The 25,209-nt window shown below is 35.3% G+C and overlaps 1 protein-coding gene across 1 annotated transcript; it reads left to right on the top strand.

The window, feature by feature from the left end:
• The first annotated feature begins 4,520 nt into the window (after window positions 1-4,520).
• LOC135198482 (uncharacterized) lies at window positions 4,521-14,994 on the top strand. Its single transcript, XM_064226064.1, has 7 exons — window positions 4,521-5,119; window positions 8,891-9,058; window positions 10,128-10,236; window positions 10,989-11,090; window positions 11,559-11,622; window positions 12,258-12,320; window positions 13,284-14,994. Exons 1-7 carry the CDS (start codon window positions 4,927-4,929, stop codon window positions 13,770-13,772), a joined length of 1,188 nt encoding a protein of 395 aa, XP_064082134.1. The 5' UTR covers window positions 4,521-4,926; the 3' UTR covers window positions 13,773-14,994.
• The last annotated feature ends 10,215 nt before the right edge of the window (window positions 14,995-25,209 follow it).

The following is a 25,209-nucleotide window of genomic DNA, read 5'->3' as shown; positions in this document are numbered from 1 at the left end:
TTTCAGTGTTAGTAATGTACACCTCTACTTCGTATATAGAGTGCGAAAAAATGTCTGAAAAAACGACATTTTGTGTATTTGCAAGTACTGTGCTGAAGGGAAGTTAGTGCATAACTAGTATGTTTGTAAACCCAAAGAATTCCATAAAAAATTAAGAATTCTTTTTATTTACAATATACCTGTTTCTATGCAGTAAATTTTCAAGGTTATGGTACTGAGCTACAAAAACAAAATGTATTACTTTTACATCAGCTATAAAGGGAATTATAAGATGGCTGAATCTTTTTTTTTATATATCAACTGGCCTAGCCAGCCGTGGAGCAGTTTTTGCTTAAGCACATCAAAGGACGGCTTCCAAATTTTATTGTAGACCTTAGCTTTTGATCTTATGACAATTAAGCTGGAAAACCCAGTTTCACGCAGATACTGAGTTGATGGGAAAAGCAACTAAGAACGGATAGGCTCCTCTGCCACGTGCGGATATGATTTGGATATTTTACACCAGAACATGACTAAAAATCTTTTCTCTCATAGATCACAAGCACTGAAGAGATTCATAAGTTTAATAGACTCTTCCTTAATAGCATCATTAACAAAAGCAACATTTGTATGGAAATGGCCTTTGATGTGCTTTAGGTTTCCTTTCAGGAGAGATTCTTATTTCGTTTTGCAGTGAGGAAAGGCAATCCGTTCTTAAAAGGTTACCATCTGAACTACAGTAAAGGTGGTACCTTGCCTGTCTGGAAGTGGGCGGTCAGGCCCCTAGCCTTAACAACCCGTGGAGAGCGCGTACCACTACGCGACCCCAGGTTGAAAGCCCCTGGTTGAATGAAAACCCCTAGTTTAAGGGGCACAGGGAATGAATATACTTTATAGCAAAAACACACACACACACACATATATACACAACTATATAGCGGATATTTACTGTAGTGGATTAAAGACCAGCAACCTTGATCTAGTGGTACTTAGTGATTTTGCTTGGGTAGAAGAGCAACAAATTTCTTCCCTTAAAGAAACACGCTCATTTTAACTTTAAATTTCTTAGCCTTTGGTCGTTAGTAAGTGCAACCGTTATTCCCAGCAGCTGGTCCAACGGCTGGTACTAATTACTTTGTTTTATTTTTTTAATACCACGAATCACTTTTTTTCGAGCTTCAAGGGAACAGTGATTCAATACTGTAGACATAATACTGATTCTATTACCTGAAAGATTCTTTCTCGCCAAGTTTATTGGCAGCTTCAGAGAGACTTGAATTGTCTTTCATACACTGTTGAACTGGAATTCTTTTATAAACTGTTGATCTGTTAAGTTGTAGTAGAGCGAAGCTGGCCCAAAAGCGTGGCAGTTTTACCGGCCTCACTACCAGTGGCGTAGCTAGGAGTCTGTAAGTGGGTGGGCACCTATGGGGCACAGCTGATTAGGTTTGGTGGGGGCACTGGGCCTTGGAGGATTAATAAGATTCCTCCAAGCACCAGACAAGCGGAGCGAGCCTATACAGCTGGGGGCTTGGTTGGGAGGGGGGGCCATTGTAAGGCCCCCAAAGAAAATTTTGATATGTGACCATTTTCAGAGGCATTCTGAAGCCATATGAGAAGGATATTAGGGCATATTCTAAGACCAGTGGTCGATATTCAGGCATTATTATACAGGTATCTGTGATTGTTATATTGTATCAAGTAAAACAGATGTACAGAAATCGGGTACATTTAATTGTACATATTTACAAAATAGGAATTACAGATATGAAACTGAAAAACATAGTGAGCTATGGAAAACATTAATTCCTGTGCGTAAAGAAATTGTAAAACATAAGCATGGAAATACAAGAAAAAAAAAAACTTTTTATAAGTATTATGTATAGGTACTCTTGATCAAAAATTAAATGGATGAACGAAATAACACACACACACACCCCTATATATATATTTATAATATATATATATATATATATATAGTATATATATATATATATAATATATATATATATGTGTAAAATATATTATACATATTATATAATATATCTATATATATATATATATATATATATATATAATATTACATATATAAATATATATAATATAATATACTATATATATATATATATATATATATATATATATATAAAATATATATATATCTATATATATATATAAAATATCTATATATATATATATATATATATATATATAATCTATTTATATATATATATATATAATTAATTGAAAGTAATATTTGAAAAAATTATATATAATTATATAATATATATATATACTATATATTTAATATATATACACACACACGCACAACACACCATTATAATATATATATATTATAACTATAATATTATATACCACATACAATATATATAAATATACATAATAATTTATATATATAATACACACACTCACATATATATATAAATTATTTATATACACAACACACAACACACACATATAATATAATATAATATATAATATATATATATATATATTATAATATATATATACACACACGAAACATAATATATATATATTTGAAAGTAAAATTTGAAAAAATTGCTTGCTATACATTATATGTGATGAAGCAGCAGACTGCTGCGACATGACTCATTTTAACACATTCTCCTGTTTTTGTGATTTTCTACAAACCTACCTACAAATTCCTCTAAATCTAGTCTTTTAACACATACGTTCAATTAATAACACAGCAAAATTACGTAATCTGTCATTGCCCATTGCATTTCTGAGAGTAGTCTTACTATTTCATTTCAGAGCAGAGAAACTTCTCTCTGCTGAAGTTGACTACGCAGGTAACACTACAGAAATTTTGGTTAGTCTGCAGAGTTCAGGAAATACCTCCTCATATGGATTAAGAACTTTTCATTAAGTCTGACAATGATTTAGGCCTTTCAGTGCCACTTAACGTCCTTGTAGCGTCTTTCTAACATGCGGTTTGCAGAGTACAGCTCATGTTTGAAAGATCTTCAGTGTTAGCATTATAGGCATGAATAAGTCCACACATTTTCTCGAAAGATAAGAATTCCATAACTTTTATGGGTTATTGGGCCCATGGCCAGTGGGTGGGCAACTTGGTGGGCCCAGGATTCTCGTGGCTGGGCACGTGCCTACCCATGCCCACCCTTAGCTACGCCACTGCACACTACGGCAGAAAACTACTGCTATCCCGTATTCCTGTTTAGCAGTCAGTGCTGCATTTCTAAGTCTAGACACCCTTGAGTTTAAGGTATTCTCAATGTAAAGTGAACCCAATATTAATGGCTTACTAATATCATAATTGAATGGAATATAGGATTTAGGCCAAAGGGCAAGCACTGGGACCTATGAAGTATTCGGTGCTGAAACTGAATTTGGCAGTAAAAGGTTTGAAAGGTGTAACAGGAGGAAAACTCTGGGTTGCGCTATGAATAAATTGTCAGAAGATGGTGGAAAGCATGACGGAAGAAAGGAAATGTGAAAGGAGGTACTACAGCAAACAGACCTTAATGGGTAGTAGCTAGGGGCCGAAGGACTTGTATGTGGATATATATTTCCACGTGACCTTTCCATCTTGTGAGACACGGACCCATCCCTTCGCCTCTTGCTGACCCCTTTTTCCTCTCGCTTCAACCTTTTTCTATTTAAATGCATTTAGCGTGTACATTTCACTTCCCTAAAGGGGAGTTTGTTCAGCATGGGAGTACCAAGATAGAACTTTCCCAATAAGTATACAACCTGTTCATCTACCTTCCTTCACCTGTTTTTTGTCAGTTGTGACCCCCGACCCCAAACTCTCTTGTGCCATTATTATCAATTATATTGATCTTCAAATACTTTATCACCAAATACCTATATGTATCAACCGCTCCTATGTACATTCTTCCACTATGTATATTAACATGCACTACTTCAGTTTCCATTTATCCCAGCAAAACTTCTCTTACTAACTTATTTCTGCAATCACTTTTAAATTGTGTAAGAGCTATAACTGAACACCAATCATTATGTCCAAAGGATTCTTGTACTTGGACCCACCAGAAAACAAAAATCAGGTTCATTATCATCTTTTCGGAGTTCAAGGTTCTACGTACGTTAGGTCTACTCGTTAATATGGAATGGACATTTACCATGTGGTACATTTTCCACCATTTTTCACAAGTATTTTTTGCTGTTCCGTGCAAAATCGTGTTCATTAGGTAAAAGACCAGCGTTGTGTTATCAATATCGTCACTTATCGTCGGTATCTTATCAGTTATTAGGGTTAGCAGGTGGTATTGGAAATATCATTAACCAAAGTGTTTACATTAAAATGCTCCGTGACCGAAGCGATCTATTTAGAAATATAAAAAAACGTGTTGATAAAGTTACTGGATTTTGAATTTTGCTGACATTAAAACTTCAAAATATCGTAAAGCAGCTTCTACAGTGACTTATTCGGTGAACCTTTCCCTCCCCTCCCCTCTCTTCCCAGCATAACAGTATCCCCCAGGGGCCTCCCACCCGCCATATCTTACCCGCTGTTATCTTGTTCTCGGGGAACAGTCACAGCAGGAGCCAGTATCTGTTTACAGTTCACATAAGTTTGGGTTCTATTTCCTTCGAAGACTCGAAAAAAGTCCTTTAGGAATTTATCGCAGCCTTTTCCTGGAGGAAATTTAAAGAATAAAGTGAAGCGAAACGTTGCGTTCAACTAGAAATCCAGGTTTTTTCTCGGTAGGAGGATTAAAGTTATCTTCACAGAACAGTGCCAACCCCGCCGCCATGTTGATTAACGCTAGCGTCGAAGCATGAGTGGTAGTTTTGTTGCTGTCTTCGGAAAACAAGAGCAACGAGGCGCTCTTTTCAGTAAATCCCCCCTCGGTTTACGATGAGATTGCCTGTAGGAGGAGGACCATCAGGACAGATCACTTGAGAAAAGGTCGAAATATGAAGGTGTCTTTCGTCACCCTTGCCGTGCTTTCCTCTGTCCTGACAAAGAATGTCAAAGGCAAAGAATTGATATATCAGACACTTGATAAACCTGTCGTTCCTTTGGCATTTGTTATCCAGTTAGGCCTAAATGTCTCCGCTACCAAAGACAGCGACAAACCGAGGAATGGTTCTTCATCCTCAGTGGGTGGTAAGTTTTGACTGTGGTTTTTTTAAGCACCGAACTTGTTAAAGGGGATAGGGGTTACACTATCCGTTCTCGAGTTTGTTCGCCATGTTTTTCTTAAAACCTACCGATAGTTTCAGAGCGGTTATCCAGTAGAGACGACATACTTCCGGGTAAAACATAAAATTGAGTTAACGGAGGTTCATTCAAGACTAAGGTTCACTTCAAAGTTAAGGACTGGTCAACAAAGAATTTTGATTTAATAATAAATGTAAATTTAAATTGAGGGACAATCAATCCTTAATCTAATACTTCGCTATATGTTATTTCATTGCGTAGTTGTGAGCAAGTTTCGCCCTTTTGATTTGTTCCGTTATTGATCAACTGATTTGCAAAATATCCATCGACCGATCACCTTCAGCATTAGGTAGTGTTCTTTCCTACAAGTCCACATGAAAGTAATTTCTCTTTCAAGATTTTGTTACATTCTAGAATGTGTATAGGAATAAATTATACACAAACTACAGCCGTCTGGGGACGTCATTTGCAATGTTATCTTATGCCCTAATTATGGTCACTCAAAAGCATATGGCCAATTTCCTCATGACACTTGTCAGCCATATTTTGCTCATTGTTGCGTAATCTCGAGTTTGTCATTAACGTTCGTTAAGAGGTGAATGTAATTTTTAACGATTTTGATGCCAAGTGTCAATATTTGCATTTCCCCGCATCTACTGTTATCAATGGTCATAATGCAACTAGACTCTGTCAACGAAGTATTATTGTGACAGTCACAAAGCACGGATGTGGTCTCGGTCCGAATCTCTTAATCTAATCTCTCAATCTAATCTCTCTAATAGGCCGATTAAAACATTCAACGTCATGTTCATCAAAGGTACAAATGAATTCGAGCTTATTTTTTCTGTATGATTGGGATTATCTTCGTTACTGAACAGTCTCAGAGCTAGGCAATTTCACTTCACATTTTCCTATTGCACGAAGTCCTTAACCTGAAAGGAATCTTACAAAAAGGACCAATTCCTTGAAAAGAATATACATCGACCACTTGAAAAGTACGACAGGATTAAATTACAGTGGTCTAAGAACCCGTTGCACGATTGGTTTTAAAATACCTCCGTATTCATTTGATTGTAATTTCATGCTTGTTAGATATAAAGTAAAAATATTAAGGTTTTTTATCCCTTCATAAAATATCAACGTAAGGTTGTTCCATCAATCGTAGCTTTCTCAGCTATCCTAGCCAAAGGCGTTTTACTGGCATACAGCTAAAACCTTCGTAAAAACATGTATTATTATCGAAGATTCATTGAAAAGTAGTTGAGATTTTGTTAAGAGCTGATGACCATTAACGTAGACCATTGAAATTTACAATTTTTGGTGGTAATCACAGAATTCGAACTTTCGCATCGTCTATTCCGGTTTTATGGTTATTGGCATAGACCTCGGGATTTAATGCATCGCATGTTAAGTTCATGTATTACTTGATTTATTTCTTAACTTTCCAAATCCAATTTTTGCTCTTACTCTATTTTTGTCTGACAAGGTTAATGGGGATCTCAGCACAATCTCAAACAAGTTGCTTTTCAAATCCTTAGTCTGTTTCGGAGAACCTGGCTCCTCGTATATGGGTCGGCATTTTGGCTAGAATATAGTGACATGCCTATGGTGAACTGCATCAAAATTCTGCTAATGTGCGTCTAAAGTAGCTGGTTAAGGTTATCTTATGCACTGTAACGTCACTTTTCTTTTTTTAATTATTTATTTATTTTGCAAAACTCGATGCACTGTACGTCGCTTTTTTTTTTTTTTTTTTTTTTTTTTTTTTTTTTTTTTTTTTTTTTTTTTACAAAACCAGATGCATTGTATAGTCTCTTTTCAAGTGTTATCCTCTCTCTTTTCAAGTTTTTTTTTTTTTTTTTCTGTTTCTACAAAACCAGAAATAGATGTAAAAGATTTACCTTTGAAATCCAATCAGTAGCAGAGTTTGCAGAATGAAAGAAAGCATGGACCCATAAAGCCGGAAAATCAAATAGGCAAATTGTACACATCTTTAACGTTAAAATGTCTGTCTGGTTTAAGTTTTAATTTTCTAACACCCCTCATCAGCCGGATTTTCCATAGTTCCTAAAAGGCGACTCACGGTTACGTTGGTTTATTATAACATGATCAATATTTTTTTTTTTTAGAAAATTATTGATGTATTTTGGGCTTCGGGAATTCTACTTATACGTGTATGAGCACCGTAAGAGCCTGTTACTGAAAGGTCGTAAAGGCTGCTAATTTTTCGTAAAGGCATTCATTCCCTTACTCTGTAATCTTGGATAAGAAACGGCTGTTGTCTTTCAGTGCTGATGGTTGCTGTTAAGTGTACAAAAAACGCCAAGTAGTTTTAAAATCGATTGTGCGTTTTATTGATGAAGAAACTCGCTATACTTTTTTTTTTTCCACCTGTCCATCCGAACTGTGGTGTTTGCGCATGGTAACTGCGTCCCGAGCTTGAAATAATATCCTATTTCGAATATTAACGGTGTAATTCGCATACAGTAAATTATTAAAACACTTTTTAGTTGCAAGTGTACACCAAGATATCCTTTTATTTACCCAAAACTTACACATAGCGTAACTATTTAAAGCCCGGAATGCAGTGTTATCATGCGCGACCACCACAGGGGGATGGACAGATGGAAAAATACAGTGTGCAGTCAGAACAATAATTAAAGAGTTCCACGGAGTACAGGCACTGGTGCATCAGAGGGCCTAATACAAGAGGATTTATCACATTTCAGAATCAAACATATTTATCATCATTATCTTTTATCAAAAAACACTTGACCGGGTGTTTTCTTCAACATGAGGTAGAAAAAACTCAAGATAAAATTGTTAGAGGCGTTTTAATGTTTTTTTTTACTACATAAATTTGAAATTTGAAATTTAAAATTTGAAAATTAAAATTAAGTTTTTTCTCTGCAAAATTTTAATGTATAGTTCTAGATCACTTGAAATTTGGTAGCCTCGGACCTTCAAGAAATTATCTTTATTATTTTATTTAGTTTATATTTTTTGTTTCTTATTACTTAATCCACTTTGCCTAAACTGGCGCCTAGTTGCAAAAAACGCGCTAACCAGGCTACTGGAGCGATTGATAGGATAACTTACATAAAAACTTAAATATGTAAATCAAGCACCGGTGACCAGGCCTACAGTTATTTTTTTTTTCTTGGTTCATGTATTGAAAATAACTATAATCATGTGAGACTTTGGAGACGTTGATATTGCGAGTAGGCATCATCCACTAGAATAGGTCATTGACCTTAATTGATTTTGTTGTGAATAACATCTGGAATTATGTAGTACGCCATGAGCGTCACTGAATGAGTGTACTTTTAATAATGCTTAATTATACCACGAGTAGGGGGTGTTCGTGTGCGTTGTGTGTGTGTTTTGTGTGTGAGAAGGAGAGAGAGAATAGAGCGAGAGAGATGAGAGACGACAGAGAGAGAGAGAGAGAATTTCAACATCAGATGAGATCCAGCAGGGAGAGGTTGACATAATTATGTCTTGCAGTGTTATGTACAGCACATTCCATTTGACAGTTGTAGGAGATAATAACATCTTTACATTTTAAGTTTTGCAGCATTTTATGCCGAATTTATCTTTTGTACGTTACAGGTCTTATTGCATTGCCTAAAGTTTTTCACGCACTTTATTAGCTTTTCTTTAGCTTTTCTATAGTTTATTGCTTATCCCACCGAATTTTCTACTGTACTGTTCCAGTAACACTTCCTGATGTGCATTGCGATACCGAGAGCGACTGTACCGATCGAGATGACAAACTGACCTGCGTCAACAACCAGTGCACGTGCCAACCGCCATACTGCTGGGTGTACCATCACGAGTCGTCTGCCTGGACTGAAAGAAATGTCTTCAGCTGTGGTGAATGTGGTAGGTCATTCCTTTCAAGTCGGTGTGCTGAAGGTCACTCCTTTCAGTGACCCCTTTCCAGCCACAGATTAATTTAATAATCACTCATTTTGACGTAAGCCTTACAACCACGATTCTCGAACCGGCATGTTTTCTATGACAAACTCCTTTCCAAGTTCTCTCTTCCAAGTAGCGGTTCCCTAATGACGAACTCCTTTCAGATGAACCTTTCGAAGTTGACGAAATCCTTTCAGATGAACCTTTCGAAGTTGACGAACTCCTTTCAAATGAACCTTTTGAAGTTGGCGAACTCCTTTCATAGGGACCTTTCGAAGTATCAGATTCCTACGATAAACTGTTGTGATTTTTATTGGCATTCCTGCTTTGACATTGCTTTTAGCTTAATATGTATGATCCGTTTCATATGACATTTCTGTCACTCCTCAAACTGACCACTTTCTTAGGAAAAGTAGTTCGTCTTAAGATTTGATTTGTCACGACATTGTTTCACATGATAAATTTTTGTTTCAGATACTAAATTTTCTATATAACAGAAGTCTTACTCACTGTCTAGATTCTTAGAATTATAGAATTGTAGCACGTTGGCAATAACGCATAAAAGAAAATTTTCTTGGAAGATAATGGAAACGAAAACTATTGGCAACGTATAGGATCGTGGTGGTATGACTTGGTACTCGGTTAAGGACTTTCTCTGCTTAATACTTTAAAACTTTATTTTCACATTACTTTCTGCAACAAATCTTATTGTTGCAAGTTCTACTAAGGACTAGTTTATGCACAAAAATAACATAATTTAGGTAAAACTACAATGCCCCTCTTGTCCGCTTTATGACTCTTAGACTCGAGGCAGAGCTAACTGGTCCTACTAATAAATCTTTTTCGCAATATTTTTATGAAGGATAGCTTCAAATACAGTGATTCTTTTTACGAGAGTTTTGACCTCAAATGTTAAAAGATATCAAAGGAGAATCTACTCTTAACATTGTTCTAAGCACAGCTGAAGGATATGTTATCAAAGTAAGCCCTTTTTAGTAAGCTTTCTTATGATTTTTTTTTTTTTTTTTTTCAGGACAGCTTGGATCGTCATGCAATGATAGCATGCCCTGTGATTCCCCGGGCGAATGCTGGATAGACCAGTACTGCCATTGCCCAGCTGGCGAAAATTATGACGGAATTTGGTTTGTTGATTATCTATACGCTTTAGTGTTAACCAAACACCCTCTAATTTGCAGAGATAACCTTACCGTATCTTGCGAGAATGGCGGCAGTAAATACGTAATATTTACCTTAGAATTCTTCTGAATTGCATAACTTAATTTTACTTTAATTTTTTGGCTTAAATCTTAAGTGTTTGTGATTTTGCTGTTTGGCTTAAATCTTAACTGCGTTTATAATTTTGCTTTATATTCATCAAGATTAATTTACCTTTGTATGGTCAGTACTGCGAATTTACATAATTTAATCTGCAAAATATGTAGAACCCGTGATGGTTCTACCAAAATCTTGGCAAACCCTTAACAACATGAAATGCCCTATTACACTTTTAACGAGCGCAATAGGCTACCTGAACCTTTCATACAAATATAGACTGAACTAAAATAGGCCATCAGCCCTGAATATTGCTTTGCTGTAGTGTTAGTTTATATATATATATATATATATATATATATATATATATATATATATATATATATATATATATACGTATATAATTTATATATATTTGTATATATATATATATATATATATATTATATATATATATATATATTATATATATTTCTTATATCTATTTACATATTTATATATATATATATATATATATATATATATTTATTTATTATAGGAAATTAAAGATAAGCTTTCCTTCTCTTCGAAATGAAGACTCGTAAAATGAGCAGATTAATCCGACGAAACATGACCTTTTTCAGCACAGTGATCGATGACAGCTGGGCGTACAAGTTCACACTTGCCGGCTTCGGGATAGTCTTCCTGGTTTCATTTCTTGTGATCCTGGTACATCTGTACAGAAAGTAAGTACTCTATTCTTGAAATATGCATTTATATTTTCTTTCTAGAAGAATAGGTGTACTAAAAGTTATAGAACACTACTAGTAGTGTAAAAGTTAAGTATATCTTAGTTTTACCAGACCACTGAGCTGATTAACAGCTCTCCTAGGGCTCGCCCGAAGGATTAAATATATTTTTACGTGACTAGGAACCAATTGGTTGCCTAGCAACGGGACCTACAGCTTATTGTGGGATCCGAGCCACATCATATCGATAAATTAATTTCTATCACCAGAAGTTAATTCCTCTGGTTCTGCGTTGACCGAGTCGGGAATCGAACTTCGGCGGACCACCGGAATGGTAGCCGAGCGCGAAATGCACTCGGCCAACGTGGAACTACTAGTAGTATAAAAATATTAAGATTCTTGGACAGCAGTACCTTTACATTTCAAACTTGGAATCAGGAGCTCATGACAATTTCTTGTTTTCAGCCGCTCGTGGAATCAGAATGGACCCTGGTGTTGCAGTCTGTGTAAGAGGACGAGAGGATCTAGGGTACGTGTGGATTCTTTCATTCTCATCTCTATGGTTTGAGATGGGGGATGCTGTTCTAATTCCGATTTATTAGTTTGGAAAAATTACTGTTTGCAAGTATTTTCTTCACCTATCCTCACTTCACAAGGACAACCTGGTAGATAATGTCTGGAATCGCTGTCACACAGGAAACTAAAAAGAGAAACTGGAACTAGCTACAGATTATCTTAACTTCTACTAGAGCTAAATTTACTGGATTAAAGTTACATGAAAACTCGTTAAGTCTTTTGGCTCGAGTTTTCCGTACCTTAATTGTAGCACACCAAACAGTAATTGCTACCATAAGTTTAGTTGTAATTTTCGTATTTTGCATTTAGTTCGTGATTCCCTTCTCCCCCTCCAGCCCCCCGACGCGCCTCACCCCTCTTACAAAATTTATAGCGTTGATTTGACGTGATAACATTTCATAAATAAAAACACTTATTTGTCAGAAATATTTAACCAGGTAGTATTTCAGTTTTGTCAACTAACTGTTGTAGAAATGACGGTATACAGATACAGGTACTATTCTGGTACTATTATGTGTTAAATATAATTAGTAGGAAGTAAATTACCTTTTAGTCGCTACCAACTGACATAATATGCTTTGATTTCAGGACCGTGACGCTTCGCAAGAGAAAACACCAGCGTACACAGTCAGAAATCATTATGCAAGTCAAGTACGTATTCTTCATTTCTCTTGGTACTAACTTCCTTTAGGCTCTACCCTAGGAGTGAGTTTTTTTTTTTTTTTTTTTTTTTTTTTTTTTTTTTTTTGTTTTTTTTTTTTTTTTTTAAACCTACTACTGATACTACTATTGTAACAGTAATCACACCTGATGAAATTTCTTTTCCTGAAGCATTTAGTGTATAGTATTAAAATATTGTAAGCAGATGCTGGGAAAAATGAGTAGTATCTCAAGTAATTAAAACTATATTAAACTGGGAAGATATGCAGTGATTAAATAGTAATAAAAGCGCTCATGGTAACTCAGTCTAATTGATTCCCATTGGCTGTCAGTTTCAAAGATGATTATTCCGGTTGTTTTTGGTTAAGGTACAAAGTCTCGCCAACAGACCACTCGTAGAATATATTAACTTATAGTTAGTGTGGTTACGATACGTACTACAACCTCATGGTGGCTTAGATGCTGACTCGTGGGAGAGGAAGAGAAGAGTATTATGAACACGGTCCGTTTAATCTGTGCTTGTATTGCTCCTAACATTGAAGTAGATTCTAGTGAATTCCTTTTTTTTTTTTTCTACAAGTACTGAGCAAATCCAACATTGGTCAGCTTTACTGACGGAATGTCCAGTGTGAAAGTAGCCAGTTCTGGTGTTAGAATGCAAAGCGAAAACTGAACATCTTAACTATAGAGAAAGTCCCTCAGATGCACATTGACGCACACAAGTCTAGTGACAAAGACATTGCTTCTGCCGAATGAAGAGGGAAGACCAGCTCTTATGTTAAGGCAGATTAACGTTAAAGTGGTACTTTGGCTCCGTTGAACACTGGGAGTGTCGCCCAATGGCGAGCGGGATACTTTTGACATGTAAACTTAATAAGTGATGAACGTGACCCATATATTTTAAGGCAATAACAAGAGTTAAATATTAAGTATGGGCTCAAAATTTCTTTTCAGTTATCCGATTTCAATGACGAACCAAGAACTGGAGCTTCAAGCACAAATTTCCAGCATCAGTATTCTCAAGCAAGAGGAAGCAGTGCCAGAGCTGGAAGTGGCAGCATAACTTCAGCTGGGACAGAGAGCACCAGTATCAGTGCGAGCAGTGGAGTCACAGAAAATACAGATAATCTACCAGTTGGGGTCTACCAGACCACAAACGCATCAATGGATATGCAGAGAGCTGATTCTACGTCTTTGACTACTGCAGTTGATGACATGAACAACGAGACTTCAAGCGCTGCTGTAATCAGTAGTTGTGCACATGAAAGGTGTAATCTTTGTCTACCAAAGGGACTTTCAACACGTGAAAATAGCAATTCCTCCTCTCCCAGATATGCTGACGGGTGCTCCATGTCTGCTACATGTACAGACATTGGCCGAGAAAGCTCTGCCGAGCACCCGATAACATCCAGCGAGGTAGAACGGGAATGTACTTCATTGTAGTTATGGTATATTGATGTGCACAATTTTTGTATACTGTATCATATAGATAGCAATAAGAGTTTAGCCTTACTGAATAGTGAATTGTACGTAACCCAGAAGATATGAAACTACATAAGTTTCCCTCCAATATCTAGTTTTTAATTCTTGCAAGTGTGCATTAATCTGCTCAATTTTTATATATAACAATTGCATTATTTTGACGTTTTGTAGAAAGTTGAAAAACAAATATATGTCAACTTTATTCAATAACAAGCTTTAATTATTTTGCTACATAGTTAATGATTTTCGAAGTTATTAGCATTTAAACAACAGAAAAGTAAGTGACAATTTGTACCCTAGTGTGACAATCCCATAGAATCTGCAGTCCTAACTGTCCAGAGCCTAACTCTTAACTGTTTTCAGCAACGAAAAACTGCATTTCTTCGCTGGCAAATGTATTGCACCTTCTGACTGCCTACCCAGTTAGCCTCACTATAGTCCTACATCACTAGATAGCAAAGCAGAACCCTGTTTTATGGCTTAAGTCTAGCCTTACTGAATTGCCATGCAGGTTTTAGGAACAAGACCCCGTTCCACTACATGGCTGGCTTTAACAAGACAGCACACTGGTGTTCCGTTCGTGACATGCCGGAGGGATCTTTTAAGCAGTGTGTGCAAAGTCCTTTGAACAATGTAGTAATACGACCAGCATTCTTCACTAAATTTAGTGTACAGTTGTGTCCTTCCTTTCAATGGATGTTTGGGATTTCGGGAAACTACCCTTCACGATAAGCACAAATATCAAAATTGAGAGTAACTCCAGGTCGCTGAGAGGCTAGAATGGGCCCATCCCATTTCGACCTATCATAATTTTGTAAGTTGTGTTAAGTAAATAAAATTGAACAGGATGAAGCCAGGTTTTGGAGAGAAACCTGTAATTATTCCTTAAATTAACTGTGAATAAAAGAACAGGAGGAAACTGGAATATCAAAATTTAACTCCTTGTTGTCAGGTGTGGATTACAGTTTTCTTAATTTCCTAATTTGTTTAAGGTAACATTAATTTAGCCAACGGCCTTCGACTGTAAACCCGAAGGTTTCGTGTTACCTTATTTTATTCTAAAATTATCAACCCATTCTATATATATCAACTTAATTCCTCTTGAGTAATCCATAAGCTAATGATGAAATGTTCCTTATGAAACAATGGTCCTGCCGGCTTGAGAATTAAACTGTGGGCGATCTCTCTTCTTTTTCTCATTTCCTTTCTCTTATTCCCTGTTAGGCTAACTAGAACTATACTCTCTTTTTTTTCCATCTGTCCACCCGCCTGTGGTGGTTGCGTATGGTAACACTGCGTCCCGGACTTTAGATAGTTACGCTATGTGTAAGTTTTAGGTAAATAAAAGGATATCTGGGTGTACATTTGCAACTGAAAAGTGATTTAATAATTTACTGTATGCAAATTACACCGTTAATATTCGAAATAGAATATCATTATAATAGCCATTCAACAATCTCAAGCCCGGGACGCAGTGTTACCATACGCAAACGCCACAGATGGGAAAAAAACCGAGTATAGTTCAGTAGAGCGTAATTGTATTTATGGTGTACTAATAGAATTCCACCAAGTGATAAATTTAGGTTAGATTGCACTCATGGTCGAAGAGCGCGTTCCTTTTTATAGTCTTGAAAGCTTATCAGAATTAATTCTGACCTTCACCAGAACTATATTAATTTTGTGCCTAAATAGGATGAAATTAGTAGAAAATTTGTCGAAATTGATTCCCACGTTTTATAAGAATGATTGGTTTCAAAGAATACCACTTAAGATGAGTAACATGAGCAAAAGCCTACTCCTGCATGTAAAACCAGTTTAAGTATCAATAACAATCGCAACTGAATTAAACAGTTACAAGTGAAATCGATCAGAATGAATACAGAAAAACTGCATGACGGCGCTAATAACGATCAATGGTAACTAGATATTTATAGCAAAACTTCGCTTTCGAGGTGTTGATGAAAATCCGAGTTATGCAAAGTAATTAATGAAAAGGACCTTGAAACTAACTAACTATACTCTGTTTTTTTTTTTCATCTGTCCATCCGCCTGTGGTGTTTTTGTATGGTAACACTGCGTCCCGGGCTTTAGATAGTTACTTTCGGCTTACATTCAACGATTATAATAATATCCTATTTCGAATATTAACGGTGTAATTCGCATACAGTAAATTATTAAAACAATTTTCAGTTGCAAATGTACACCCAGATATCCTTTTATTTACCTAAAACTTACAAATAGCGTAACTATCTAAAGCCCGGGACGCATGAATGGTTAGTTTTGATTTTGATTCTTATAAGTTAATATTGTCTCACGTTCACTGCAGCGTTAGCCCAAATTCTATTGATAAAATGTGATTAATGCAGCAAATCAATAAATTTTTAGCTGATATTTACAAATAAACACGCATTTTCGGGGATAGCTTGAGAACCATCTGATTGAGGGAGACTGGTGGCTAGGACAATTTTGACCTGCTTAGTAATTTTGTTCAAGCTGAATTATAATATATATATATATATATATATATATATATATATATATGATATATATATAGTATATATCTATATATGTATATATATTTTTATGATAGATATGTTATATATAATATGTATAATTATATTTAATATATGTATATGTATATATATGTATATGTATATATATATTGTTATGTTTATTATTAGATCTGTATATATGTTATGTATATGTATATGTATTATGTTCTTATATATATATATGTATATTATATATTATGTATATATTATAATATGTATAGTATATATATGTGTTGAATACCTATAGTATATATATATATATAATATATGTTATTATATTGTATGTAGATATATGTATTAATATATATGTGTCTAATATATATTGTTATATATAATGTAATATATATATTATATATATTATATGATGTATATAATATGGCTTATATATGTATATAATAAATAAAATAAAGATATATGCCACAAAGGAAAAATAAACGAAGGAGGATCTGCAAGATCTTTCGACGTTAAACGTCCTTTACTGAGCAGAGACTGACATAAATACGGGAAAAGACAATACAAGAAGATTCGTATAACTGACAGATAGGGATTGTAAAGAGATTAGTACCTAGAATCCGACACACCTGGAAGATGAGAAACCTTCCCAAACAAGCATAAACAATGGGTGCAATTAAAGGTTTTAGACAATCATCTCAGATACAATTTCAAGACAATTAAAGGATTATACGTGACAGCTATTCAGAACTTGGTAAACAAAACCATATTCACAATACATGTCAGACATACATTACAACAAAAATAATAACTCTAAGGCAACTGATTTTTATTTAAGTCAGTAATTATATCTTTGAGGTCATTCTTAAACATGTTACAGATACAAGGGTCTAAATGAAAAAGGCCACAACTAACATTGAAATTACAATGAAAAGTAAGTTGTATTAAAGCAGATTCTAAAAGATTTCGTGATAAGACATCTCTTGACCTTGCAATTACTGAACTATCAACCCAATTTATTCGGTGGTTGTTTTCACTTAAATAAATGAATATTGCATTAGATTTTTGCCCAGTTTTTACAGAATATTTATGCTGGCTTAGCCTTACTTCTAAGCCTTTGCTAGACTGTCGTAGATAAAATGAGGGACAATCCATACATGGAATTTTATATATTATGTTGTTGCTTTCTCTAGGGCCATTTTTTATTAACATTACTTTTAGTGTGTTGTTATAGGAAAAAACAAGGTTGACATTAAAAGCTTTTAACAATGATTTAATGGTTTCAAATCCGTTAAAATAAGGCAAACTGAGAATGTTCTTAAAATAATCTTTCTGCGTGTTACTTACACTATAATACTTTTTGTGGGCTTTATTATAACAAATGTCTAATATATGTGAAGGATAGCATAAATCTTTCCATATTTTTCTTATGTATTCAATTTCTTGATCCAAATATTGTGGACTGACAATGCGCAATGCTCGTAAAAACATAAAGGAAAAAATTGATGTTTTTATGTTAAGATGGTGGCCTGAGAAGAAATGAACATAAGTTAAGTTGTTGGTCGGTTTCCTATAAATACTGAATTTACATTGAAATGGTTCTCTATGTATCAAAACATCTAAGAAAGGGAGGCAATTGTCTTTTTCTAATTCTAGAGTAAACTTAATCGATGGTACCTGGTTATTCAATTTAGAGAGTAAATCATTTACATCAATACCGACAGGAAGAACAGCTAAACAATCATCAACATAACGATACCACTTTACAGGAATATAAATGATATTTGGTAAGTAGCGTTTTTCAAAGAATTCCATGTACAGGTTTGAGAGTAATGGTGATAAAGGATTTCCCATTGCCATGCCAAATATTTGTTGATAAAATTCACCATTGAATATAAACTTACAATCACAAATGCACAAACTCGTGAGTGAAATAATGTGACTTATAGGTAGAGGTAATTCATGCTGAGTTAGTTCATTACTAAGATATTCTAAAATAGAGTCTATAGGGACTTTAGTAAAAAGAGAACATAATCAAAACTAACGAATCTATCAGTAGGGCAAAGAGCAATTTTGTTTAATTTATCAACTAAATCTAGAGAATTATATATATGAGAATCGGAGATGGTTCCAAGTAACGGGGACAAGATCTTAGTGATATATTTCGAAAGTTTATATGAAATTGAACCAACAGTACTGATAATAGGCCGCATAGGGTTATTTTCTTTGTGCGTTTTGACTAATCCGTACAAGTAAGGTAGCGAAGGAGATTTGACTGACAATTTGCCTAGTAGTTCTGTTTTATCTTTAAGGATACTTTTCACTATGCTATTGAAGTTTTTTATGACTTGATCAAGGGGATTTTTTGTTAGTTTTTTATAAGTCACATCATCATCCAGTAGGGCTTGCATACGTGATATGTAGTCAGCTTTATCTAAAATTACTATACTATTTGACTTATCAGCTTTTGTAATGTGGATAGTATTGTCCTTTTTAAGATCGGTCAAACTTTTCTTATAGCGAGCAGGGAAGTTACTTTCATGCTTAACATTGGCAGCTCCGTAAACAATACCTTTAATCATGTCAACATGATTTTGAGGAAGATCACAATATTTTTCAAATTTACTTAGGGATGACGCAATCATTAAAGCAGAAGGTCTACTTGCTACAAAGAAAGATAAACCATATACAAGCGCACTCACATTTTCACTTATTTGTTTACTAGATAAGTTAACAACACAATCTTGACGTGCAAAATTAGTCCAATCACTGCTATCAATAAGATTTTTTAGTTTTCTGAGTTTCCTTTTCAGGGCATCTGTAGTCCTACGTAGTTTTTCGTAAATTTCCCGTCGCAGCGAGTCCTTCCAATCAGCCGGGATGGAATGATTGAAAGAGATCCTTGTTCTTTCCAGTTCCTTGAATTTTTCTTTCTCTTCTTGCTTGGCGGCTGCTATGTGCTGTTTCAACATCATGGCACTAAATTCATTGAATGGGTGATTGTCATACCTTCTTAGACGGCGTGGCAGCAAGGATTTAGGGAGCACTTGTTCAGAAAGGCACTTCTTCAGGAACTTAAGACGAATTCTGGTTGAATGTGCAGCCACAAGAGACTTGGAGAAGGTAGTGACGACACATCTCAAGGTTTATCATCTTCCAGGTGTGTCGGATTCTAGGTACTAATCTCTTTATAATCCCTATCTGTCAGTTATACGAATCTTCTTGTATTGTCTTTTCCCGTATTTATGTCAGTCTCTGCTCAGTAAAGTTTAACGTCGAAAGATCTTGCAGATCCTCCTTCGTTTATTTTTCCTTCGTGGCATATATCTTTATTTATGGATTTATCACGTTCCTAACTTTCGTGATTCAGTTATACGTATATATATATATATATTATATATATATATATATATATATATATATATATATATATATATATATATATGTATATATATAGTATATATGTATATATATATACACACACACACACACACACACACACACACAACACACATATATATATATATATATTATATATATATATATATATATATATATATATATATATATATATATTATATAAATACAGGTTTTTGCCACGAATTTTCCTTCGTGGCAAAAACCTTTATTTATACATAGCATCGCGTTTTATATACTTCGTGATCAAGTTATTCATATTATATAATATATATATATATATATATATATATATATATATATATATATATATATATATATATATATATATATATATATATATATAATATATATATATATAAACCAAATTAAGTTATTTTCTGAGGCAATGAAGCAACTTAAGATTCTCCAGATGGTTGGAAACTTGTATTAATTGATCTTAATTGATCGAGTTTGCCCTAAGTTTCTTTTTCTAAATAAAACCTTGAGTTTTGTTATATTTCCTGTCATTAACTTTCACATGGCACATCAAGACAGTTTCTAGTTAATGGTAGGCGCGAAAGTGCATTTATAGCAAGGTCACCCCTTGACATATTTCTTTTCAATTTTCTATAACCAATGAGGCATTGAGAAAACGTCCGTAATTTAACAGCCACACTAACAAAGTTTGTTACTTGTAATTGACATCTAATAAAAGAGCCCATAAAAACGGCAAAATAGATAAAATACTATATATTTGGCGTTTTTATGGGCTCCTTTTATAAGATGGAATTCTATTGTAACAGAAAATTTTTACCAGTCGTAGGCTAATTGACATATAATATACTGTTCAGTTTCTAACTTTTTTTTTTTTTTTCCCAAGTCCCACTCCACATTACTAGGTGCTTTGAGACATACTTTTCGTGTACAAAAGAATGCAGACATACTCTGAGGCTTAACAAGGCGCAATCTGTTTTAATTGTTGAATGACTAGCCATATATTTTCAGTCATGATTTCAAACAGGATCTTATTGTATATTCTTGATTCTGTAAATTTCATGGCTGTAAAGTCTACTTTCTTAGTGCATCTTCGCTGTAATAACTTTAGACCATCTGTAGATAATATCTTATGTTGACTGGTCAGATTTATTCCCCGGAACCCCATATAGTGTAGCACGTATATAGGTAGTACTATATATCGCGGAAAACTCGGAATCCTCAATTACTTATTTGTAAATATATTTTTGATATTAAGGCATTGGTGTACCTAATGGTCAACTTTAAAATATCTGGAAACTTCGTAAACTGCAAATTGAAGAAAACTCAGAATTCACCGAACTCTCATTAACTTTATTTGTAACGATACTTTAAAAATTAGGGTATCTTGATGTACCGGTACGGTATCATCTGTTGGTGTTGTATGTCCCAATAATAATTAGCGCATGCCTAGAACGCGTTAACTGCTATTTGAAGAAAACTCACGGGTTAAAGTACTTTAATGAATACATTACCGACGACAGGACTAGACTTGATCTGGGTATAAAGTGTTGGATATATTGAAGGAACCAATTGTTTGACACTTTCATGGTTATCGGTAAGTTTTTTTTTACGTGTTGTCGATTCGTCTGTACAACGAGCTTTAGTTATCTCGACAGTTCTCAAATTTTTTTTCTTTACATCGCATTCTGCATAACAAAAGTTGAACTCGAGTCTCACCGCGATAAGTTAAAGCTTACCATTTGTGTAATGACTCCCCAACAAGCACTACTTGAAACTTAAGATGTTACAATTAGCTCTTAAAGTTAGAATGTGCATAGGCCGTTATATAGGCTAGTATTACATAATACCTTAATTAGGACAAGCTGCCCTGAGTGGTTAGTCTGCCACTCACTCGACAACAACCAGAGGTTTCACAATAACATGGATAAGTAGATACATAGGTCAACATAACATTATAGACTAACGAATGTAAATAGTACTACACATCACAGATACACTGACACTGATCTACACAATACTTTCAAGTAGACAAATTAATGGAAAAAAAAAAAGATTGGTTAGTATGGCATTAGAATAAGCATAATTTAGGAGAATTGCCTGAAGCAACATATTTAGCCAAGTACTCTGCAACATGGCTTCTCTACACGCCGCTTCTATCTTTATCACCTATCCGTGGGTCTGGCTTGAAAAACCATGGTTTGGGATTCTTGTTGGTCATGCAGGTCCCATGAATGGCAATTATTTTTTGGCACTAACTGACGCCCTATAATGGGAAAAATATTCCTTTAATTATTATTGATTTATTGAGGAATTGATTCATCATCCTCTAATATCTTTACACTGCTGATGTAAAAGTGATTGCAACTGTAAAATGTTTTCGTTTTTGTTGTGAACACGAGTGCATGGCAGTGTAGCCAGTCCCTTGTTTTGTTTTTTCTTTCGCTCTGAGTATGGGAGCGCTGCCCTGAATCTTTCATCTGCATTTTGTTAACACTAGCAACACATGTAAGAATCACGAATGCTCTCGAGTGTGAGAACGTCAAACGGTCCACCCTTTCATTTTGGCTATTTTACCAAATTGTTAATACAAATGATTATCTATCCCTTGCAAGGGATCTAGTCCCGAGTTCTAGTCCAGGAGTTCTGAAGACTAGGTAAATTAATCAAGTCCAGGAGACTAGGCCTGGGAGAAATTTGGCATGATGTAATGAGTAATAAAGAAACAAGCTGAATAACGAATTTTCTTCAATACCCCTAAAATGGAAATCAGCACTTCAACTGCCTCCCAGTGGGAAGACATCACCTGGCCTCATCAGTAGTAAGACCCATACACACAAGGAAAATCATGTAATATCGGGTAGGACAGGCCTACCCTATTTTCCAAGCAGCGTTAAACGTTAGTCTTCATACCCACCGTGTCAACTATGGCACAGTACCATTCTCCGACCCGTGTCTCCAGGCAAGAAGACTGACAAAAGTGTATATGTATACAAATAGTAGTCTTATTCTCGTATCTTAATGTCATGGTGAGGGAAAATCCTCCCGTGACTGCACATTCCAAAAGAATCGAAATCTCGCCTCCAAAGGATACCTACTATACTCTGTTTTTTTCCATCTGTCCACCCGCCTGCGGTGTTTACGTATGTTAACACTGCATCCCGGGCTTTAGATAGCTACATTCAGCTTACATTTAACAATAATAATATACCATTTCGAATATTAACGGTGTAATTCGCGTACAGTAAATTATTGAAACACTTTTCAGTAGCAAATGTGCACCCAGATATCCTTTTATTTACCTAAAACTTGCACATAGCTTAACTATCTAAAGCCCGGGACGCAGTGTTACCATAAGCAAACACCACAGGCGGGTGGACGATGAAAAAAAAACAGAGTATAGTTCTTTTTCTTCTATTAATCTAATTAGGAATGTTTTTTTTTCATAAACAAAATAATCGCTTATATATAAAAGGAAGGAAACACTTATTTATTTATATAAAAGTACAATCGCATGCTACCCCATTATAATAATCGTTCTGTGCAGTAAGCAAATATCTTGCTGCCTAGACATTAAGTTGCTCATCATGAATCAGTGTGGGGTCCGTAATCCCGTGTTCAGTGTGATAGCTCGTTTTGCTTATTTCCATTAATATTTGTTAGGAAATATATATTGTAAAGACTTTTAGAACTAATAAAGACTGGTTTTGAGTACAATTAATTACATAGTCCTAAATGGACAAATACAATAAAAGTGGAGTGTCAATCTGTTAACATGCTGAACTCTGCGCTGACCACTCGAACTGGACACCGCACGAGAGTTGTAAAACAAAGAAAACGGCTGAACTCCCTTGAAGCGAATAATCTTGATAGTGAACTATCCAACAGCCTGGTGTTTTTCATTGTGAGCTGAAATTTAGGAGAGAAATTATAAAATGTCTACTGCTGTTGTATGTAAAGAGCTTCCTTGTAAGACTGCGTAATGAGTGAAATTTTTGACACCACATTAAAAGGACCCGCCTAGTACTGTTAACTACCTGTGTCTATTCTCGGTAGCTGCATTAACAGGACACGCTTATCGTTTAACACCTTAACTACCTGCAAAGGTGAGTTCCGGCAGTTGACGCGCTTCTAGACATGCGATAATTATTACCAACAGATGATACATCAGATTAAAGTTATGAATTTTACCATAAAAAATATATATATCTGTACAGATAAGAAAATTGAGGGTTCCTTAAGTTCCGGTTTTCCGCTACAGGAAAGGAATGTGGGATGTAGGCCAAACGCCCAGCACTGTGACCTGAGGCCATTCAGCGCTGAAACGGAAACTGAAAATGGAAAGGTTTGAAAGCGGTAACAGGAGGAAACCCTCGCAGTTGCCCAATGAAGCAACTGATAGGAAAGTGTGGATAGGGTTCCGGGAAATAACTTGGGAACTTGATTATCCGTTGGCAGCAAGCCAAATTCCCAGTAAGCCTTGCTAATAATTTGGACACCCAGTCTTGAAAGCTTACATAGTTTAAACACGGTTGTAGATTTTGCTTGTTTGTATGGTGTTTTTACGTTGCTTGGAAACTGTGGTTATTCAGCAACGAGACCAACGGCTTTACGAGACATCCGAACCACGTCGAGAGTAAACTTCTCTCACCAGAAATACACATCTCTAACCCCTTAGTGGAATGCCCGAGAATCGAACTCGAGGCCACCGAGGTGACAGGCAAAGACCATACCAACCACGCCACTGAGACGCTGGTTATATCTTTGGTAGGGAATCAAAGCATCAAAAAGATGCAGGCTAATTCTGTCCCGAGAAGCAACACCCTTTATTATTATTTCTACTTTAACTTCTCGATTTTGTATAGCTTCCTGATTTTCATCTTAGGCATGTTTATTGATATTTTTTATAGTCCACTGTATTCGACATAATTAAGTTGACGATTACACAATTAATTGACGTGTAAGAATATAACCGGCCCATTATAGGCTAGAAATTTTCTTGATCACTAGGCGGGATCCTTGTGGTAGAATTGTAATTCATGGCGTATTCTGGTTTTCGCGAATCCTTCGTCCGACTGAAAATTTAGGCAAATGGAAACCAGGAGAGAGATTTTCAAAATTTAAGTTTTCAAGGCGATGAGAAGCGCAAGCAGGTATTCCTGTCTTAAAATACTGTTGATTTTTACAGTCGTTGCAATGCAGTTCTTTAAAATCCACCAATTTTCCCGAATTTATTGAGGTTCTTCATGCAGAAGCAGATATTATGGCGTAAATATGATACATTTTTAATCAATGTATTTTTCATAGCCAACTAACCTTCGGTCTTAACAATAGGACACAAAAGATTTCTGTCTACTAATATAGATTGTAGGACAAGGAATCTGAGATCTGGCAACTTATGGGCACAGGCCTTTGGGTCTCGGAAACAAAGTATTTCCAGACTCGTGACACTCGTCTAGTTTCCGAGTCCCCTCCAGTGTAGTATAACTGCAATAGTGAAG

Source organism: Macrobrachium nipponense, chromosome 22, assembly GCF_015104395.2.
Source record: "Macrobrachium nipponense isolate FS-2020 chromosome 22, ASM1510439v2, whole genome shotgun sequence".
Lineage (NCBI taxonomy): Eukaryota > Metazoa > Arthropoda > Malacostraca > Decapoda > Palaemonidae > Macrobrachium > Macrobrachium nipponense.
Note: the sequence above shows the minus strand (reverse complement) of the source record. Positions and strands in the feature narration are given on the sequence as shown.